The sequence below is a fragment of the Anarrhichthys ocellatus genome, unplaced genomic scaffold (genome assembly GCF_004355925.1).
Source record: "Anarrhichthys ocellatus isolate YVR2014 unplaced genomic scaffold, GSC_Weel_1.0 scaffold50, whole genome shotgun sequence".
Lineage (NCBI taxonomy): Eukaryota > Metazoa > Chordata > Actinopteri > Perciformes > Anarhichadidae > Anarrhichthys > Anarrhichthys ocellatus.
Window position 1 is genome coordinate 551010 of NW_022280080.1, and position 7037 is coordinate 558046.

Below are 7037 nucleotides of genomic sequence, written 5' to 3' on the forward strand. Positions count from 1 at the left end.
CACACACACACACACACACACACACACACACACACACACACACACACTGTATATTGCATTTACTTGAGTTTTTCTAACACTGGCTGGCTGTCAGATGACTGTATCTACCCAACACAAACAGTTTGGTTGCAATGAATGACTCTAACAGCACTTAAATGAATCCCACCTTCTCCCTCTGGCCATGCTGCCAGTAGGTGATGTTGTAGGTGGCAGAGTGGTAAACTTCCCTGAGTGCAGAGATCATGAACACCGGATCTTTGATGCTGACTTCGATAGCAGCTCCATTGGAGGAGAGAGAGACATCGGGAGAGCTGATGATGGCTGAGGGAGAAAGAGAGCAGAGCTGACAAAGTGCTGGTGTGTTTGAATAAAACACTTCTGCCATGTCCTCAGTAAAGACATCCATGTTGTTGACTTCATTAGACAATAATACAGCGATATTAAAGTCATTCTTTAGTAATCCCTCGTCACAAATGTGCTTTCAGCTCTACTTCTGTCAATTGTTTGAGTTCATCATTATAATTCACTCTTCACATAGTTCCACCACAGAGACTCAGACTGCCCAGTCATAGCATAGCATCGGCTAGCTCTGGCTCTGCTCCATTGACTCTCATTGACTCTCAATGGTATCAGATTCTCTTCATGTTCAGGCTGGTTTGGGAGCAAGTCAACTCATAATAGTGACACTAGATCCCCGGTGAGGTTGGCAGGAGGAAGACATTTCCAAATGGTTACTTTCTAAATAGAACCTGTGCAGCTAACATTAGCATGATACATTATCACATAATACCGTCACCACGTCCATGCTACGCTAGCCACTGAAGGTAGACTGATTGTATACACATGCTACTGTTGGGGTCTGACCATGTGCTTGTGGTCACCATGTGCCACTGAACAAAGGGCCCCAGGACTCCCTGTGGTGCACCTCTGGCTGCTTCTGAAACTACTAAACTCTCTGTCTTATCTGCAGAAGGAAGGAAACGCATTCTCCAGAGAAAGAGACAAATTCTCTTTCCAATCAAGCGGTTATAAGGAAGCAGAATACCCTGATTTTATGAGAGGTTTATCCACACAGCTCGAGTCTAACCGAGAAACTCAAAGGAGCACGTCGACCATGAAAGAGTTCACAGTGAGGGCTCACTTGGTGTCTGGGCATAATTAGGTCACAGTGTGTTTATTACCTTGTTTGTTTTGTTCTAAGTTACTGTATCGTTATAACTGTGACTTTATCATTTAAAAGACCAGAACCGCCAGTTTCTGTGTGATAAATTAACAGTTTCTGTATCCCACGGCTGCGGTGAGGATCTGCCCTGCTTACACACACGGAGTGGATCTGGTCTGCGCTGCCTCTGTCAGGTTTGAAAGGAGTGATAAAGTTTGCCGTCTTGGTTTGGACTATGGAGCCTCCGTGTCGTTGATTTACTCAAAACCCTCGGCTCCACTTTTTGAAGACGTCCGTTCCGCACAACACGATTGGTTGATCGGGATGTGAAAGCTCCAAAAAGTCACCATTGTTCTCTTTCACGTGTAATATTGGCATACTATGTGTAAGTACACAGTTTTATCGCACAAAACAAATGCCACCAGTGTGTAAAGACCTTTTAAGGAGGAATCATTGAAGTGCTAAAAAGCCATCCTAAAATGATTTCTTACAAGATGTGTTTTTGAGAGCAGATTATCTGTAAATGCTAAATAAACATCACTGTGCAGTGTTTTAGAGTGACGAGCCTGAACACACAGAGTTTCTACTCACTATCTTTGTCCAAAGTAATCTGGTTACTTTCCGTCCAGGCGGAGCTCTCTGTGCCCGACTGTGCCCGCACTCTGCCCGTGTACGTTCCGTACTGAAATATGGAGATGTCGAGGTGGCTCAGGTCACATTCCAGGTTGGAGATGTTCACACAGCCCACTTTGTCGAAGGAGACGGAGACTGAGGATCTGTGGACAAGATACAGTGCTGGTGTCATGGACCTGCCTACGTTGATTTCCATTCTAAAATGTGTGTTTGTGAAGACAGCATAGAAAAAGACAGCAGTGACCAGACATTCAGCACAGGACTTAAGGTTGAGAAGCCCGACAGACACAAGATGAACATTAATAATAATAAAAACAAAACATGAGCGGCCCGACAAGCCTACTGAGCTGGACCGCTCGTTCCAGTTTGTCATGTTCACAATGAAATGACTGAGCGATCAAAACAAGGATCAGGCTCCGTCATTACGCAGGGTTCTGTTATTATGCAGGGTTCACAGACACATTCAGTTGGAGCCCATTTGTAACACAACATACACGTGACAAACAGAACAGAAACAGTAGTACATGTACAGTACAGTAGTACATTATTGCAGTGCATTTATAGGGCCTGAGCAGCAACAACGTAGAGCCGCACAGACCTTACTGTAATCACTTATTATGTCACACATGTAATCACATTTTTGAGGACCTTCTCATACTAACAAATTTAGCAAATTTGGCAGGCTCATCAGGACTAGTGAAACATGTAAGGTTGTATGGGTCCCATGCTCGGCTATGACAAAATGGCTCGCTAGCAGTTTGAAAGGCCACGCCCCTCACCCCATATGTCCAATTGACTTGAAATTGTACAAACCTACACAGCTGACGGAGCTCTACAAAAAAAAACAAAAAAACAGTTGGACCATTAAAACACGCCTATTTAGATTTTCCTCCATTTCAAATGTTACGGTACTCTTTTTTTTTTTTTAAGTGCTGGATCCAATTGCTACCAATTATTATTGTGATCATTATTGGATCTGTATCATCAAAAGTCATCAAAACCTTGTTGATATCTCAATGTGTTTAGAAGATATGGACCAATGAACAGGGGCGTGGCTTTGTACATCAATACACAACTTCCTCTAACTCCTACAGAATGTAATCGAATTTAAATCTGGTCAGGATGATCTAAAGAGCTTTATTATCAAAATCGTGAGTTTTCATGGAAGGAAATTGACGTGGCCTGGTGCCCATTTTGTGCCATTCGCCATGAAACAAGAAGTTGTTGTAACTCCAAGCTACATTGTCCAATCTGCCGCAAATCTATTATGCATGATACCTATCTAGGCCTGAGCCCATTTCCTTGCAAAAAATTTCAAAAACGCATAGCGCCACCTACTGCAAAAGGAAATGACACGTTTTATACTTTGACGTACTCCGCCACCAGATCAACCTCACATGTTGTAAGGAAAGCCTCAACACATCGATGATGCCACACTGCGATCATTGGAAAACAAGACAACATGACAAAACAGTAGTGCATTCCTGTGTTCTTTCTATTTTCATCAGTAAACAACGGCAACAGAACAATTTACTAGGCAATATAGCCGAAAAACATTCTACATCAGAGAAACACTGTCAATCAACTCTGACTCTGTTTGAGCACCAAGCATCAGTGAAGTAAAGAGATTCTGCCTCTGCTCGACCCCCGTAGTCCTGTGTTCATCACACACCAGTGAGATGCTAAATCATATTTTTTTGGACTCATTAAGTGAAATTAAACATTTTCCCACGGCACACCTGACGATCTCTCACAGCACACCGGTTGTTCCGCGGCACAGCGGTTGAAAATTGTTATGGAAAATTTCAATGATCAATCGGGAGAAGAGTTAGAGTTTAACAATCTATGTCAATGAACAGAGTCTTGAGAGAATCAACGTTGTTCGTTTTTTTATATTTGCAAATAGGAGAGCGTCTCCACCGACACGTATCTCAGTGTACAGTAGGGAGGCTGTCCACTAAGTCACAGAAAAACACATATTTTATACTTGCAAAACCCCCCTTCACCTAGGTAAATCATTCAATGGAAAACAGGTATTTAGACACGCTCAAAGGTCTAGGGTCAGCCAGGACATGACAACAAGACACGTATTGTATTGATCCGCTCAAAGGTCTGGTGTCATTGTCAGAGAGTGTTCAAAACATATTTTAAAACTCAACATGATAAAAAAACATTTTCCCATTCCAAAATCACTGGACTAGAGGAGCCGCGGCCGCCAACAGCAAACTCAACATTCCAGAAAATACAACATTTCACAAACTTTAGCATTCAGAAAACAACACACAGGTTGGAAGATGATAAACTGGGGGTGCTGCCACCAAGTATGCATATCTGAAAACCTTAAATCTGGAGTTTTAGGAAACATATAATATCGGTGATATCTACATTCTGCGCTGTAAAGCGGGACCTACCACAAGACATGGGAGATAATGGGATAATGCAATGAAAACACATCCATTTGCTGTGCACACTTAAATGCAATATAATGTACAGGCTATGTAATACTTGTATATTACACTTGTTGTATTGCAGAATAAATGTGTTTTTTTCCAGAAATGTTGCGTTTTGTTAAACATCATTGTGTTTTGGCCCCTGAGAGCCACTAACTTGGATGCTACCTCAGTACTTATGCTACTGAAAAACTATACGATACAGAAAACAGCAACTCTGGTACAATGCTGGCATGATGTCAAATAAAGACCTAATTAACCATTACATCAATAAAGACCTTATTAACCATTAAATCAATACATATCATCACCTGACTATGACGGGGAGGATATGCGACGGCTATGACTACCATGTGAGCAAACAGTTGCCCATCTAAACATCCAGCAGACATGGAGCAACATTAGCATTCATTGGGAGTCATGTTTGTGTCCGTACTCTACGACAAGCTGGAAATCACACATGTTCAACAAACGATCACATTATTAACTTGATATTAGCAAACAACTGCCTGTTGAAACATCCAGCTGTCACTTAGAAACGTTCATTTGGAGTCGTATGTGTGTTCACATGAACACTCTAAAGCCTCAGTCTCCTTGTAGCTCTGTTCATGGTCTCCAGCAGCTCCTGAGGGGAACGTGTCTCTTTAGCTGCTGAAGGCTCCTCTATGTTCACCAGCTAGTCTCCACCTGTCTGTCTGCTGTTTGGTGACTTCTTTGAGCTTTTTGGTGAATGTGGTTCTCACTATCTCTCTATTTAGATCTGTTTGACTCTCCACCACCAAGGAGAACCAGAGAGCAGCGGGGTCAGGCTTTTCTGTGGGTTCCACACCTTACACATTATCCGGATTAATTTGTTGTTAGTGCAACTTTGACCTTCTAGGCCAATCACTGTTAATTGGAAAATACAAATAACAATTCTGAGACAAAAAAAAAAAAATCACATTTGACAGAAACAGCAGATTTGTAATTTAACACCAACTGTATGTTCAAATGAACAAGTGCAATGTGAGTACCACTGACTCACTGATGTTAGCCAGGCTGCACTGCACAAGTTACCCTCAACGGTAAATGGTGGACAAATCAAATAAATGAAGAACACTGAGCTCATAGTTCCCAGATCTGGTTTACAGTGTAATCTGTGTTTGCTCATTGGACATGGCACATACTTCTGTACAACAGCACTCATGTTACTGTTGATAAGAGGGAAGTTCTGTGTTCAGTGGTAGAGGGGGAAGGGCTGCTGATTTGCCTAGTGAGTTTGTCAGTTAGTAAAATGATGCTCCTGGTAAAATGGCAAATGATCTTGCATTTGAAAATAGTCTTCCAACCACTTCAAGCGCTGCCCACTACATATCATCATTCACCCAGTCACACACTGATGGCAGAGGCCACCATGCAAGCTGCTACCTGCCCATCAGGAGCAACTTTGGGTTAAATGCCCAAGAACAATTCGACATGGACTGGGCGACATGGGGATTGAGCCCCCAATCTTCTGTAAAACGACGCGCTCTACGTCTGAGCCGCCCCAAAAATGTAAAAGTCTGTCTGTTAAAGCCGAAGCCTCAATCAGAACACACTGCAAACAATGAACCAATCCAGCAACCGCTTGAACCACACAAGCCACTCTACAAACACAACCACTCTGTCAATTGTTTTTAATGATTAAGATGAATTTGCAATCAATCAGCATGTCAGATCCGGTCTGATCACAGCATGAATGGTGGAGCAGATAGAATCTATTCATATGTTAAATAGCATTTACCTGGACTACAGGTACTGTGTGTTAGTCCTGAGCAACTGGGACCTAACACTTGGTATTGCTTATAGTTGTGTAGATCCATACTGTACACTGTTCACTGTTCCCTCCTGCTGTATGCAGCTCTTAGTAGTTCAAATGTAAAAAGTAATTTGGGTTCAGACTGGACAAAGCAAACCATCTGAATATAAAAAGCACAATAGACTCACTTGTACTGAGTTGTGTAGACGATGCTGCTGGCTGGACCTTCAGGTGAATCCCACATCAGCACCAGGTTCATGTTATAGGAGGTCAAGCGGACATGTGTAGGTGCACTGAGGACTCCTGATACCACTGCACAGTCCAAACAGAATCAGGTACAGAGTTAGTATAATCACTCCACTCAAGTACACGCATCATCAGAGCAGCTGTACTGTTTGAACTGACTGCAGCCATGCAGATTAAGTGCAGGTGTTTTGTCTGTGATCATCACGGTCATGTGTCCCTCTCATCTTCACTACATCACTAGAAACACATGCTGTGATGTAGCGTCTCTTCTCCAGACACACACACCTTATTCCAGTCTGAGCTAAGTGATGAATACAGAACATGCTTCATAATACTCTACTCATATTAACTCCGTATTAAACAGCTCTGAAGTGTATGTAAGTGAATGTCTGAAGTGGTCCACCTGGCTGGTCGTCCGTCTAACAGTGAGTTAGTTACAGTAATGTCTCGCTCTCCGTTCAGTGATCATTCATGTGATGTTACCTGTGGGTCCGAGTGCGCTTGAAAGCGTCAGGATGAAGGCACACATGGCGGCTGACATGTTTGTCGGTGGATGAAGTGTTCCCGCGGAGCAGCGTGAGAGAGTCGCTGTCTTTAATGAAACCATTTCCTGGAGCGTTCACTGACAGCAGCAGGGGGAATTCCACGGAAACGAAACTCCTTCCTTCTGAGAAACGGCAGCTTTACAGGAACCAGCCTATCGGTGCCCGCTGACACACATCCGCTCTGTGTGGGCGTGTCTAGTGTGTGCTGTGTCTCTATCACGCTC

The 7037-nt window shown here is 43.0% G+C and overlaps 1 protein-coding gene across 1 annotated transcript in view; it reads right to left on the minus strand.

Annotated features, from left to right (window-relative positions):
* Positions 1–6977, minus strand: part of LOC116395852 (interleukin-10 receptor subunit beta-like) — a 15638-nt gene extending 8661 nt beyond the window's left edge. Inside the window, exons 1-4 of the mRNA XM_031870028.1 lie at positions 6752–6977; positions 6211–6334; positions 1754–1938; positions 167–321 (exon numbers count right to left, since the gene is read on the minus strand). Of these exons, the coding sequence (XP_031725888.1) occupies positions 167–321; positions 1754–1938; positions 6211–6334; positions 6752–6875 (588 nt within the window). The 5' untranslated portion in view covers positions 6876–6977. The remainder of the gene's footprint in view (positions 1–166; positions 322–1753; positions 1939–6210; positions 6335–6751) is intronic.
* Positions 6978–7037: the final 60 nt, after the last annotated feature.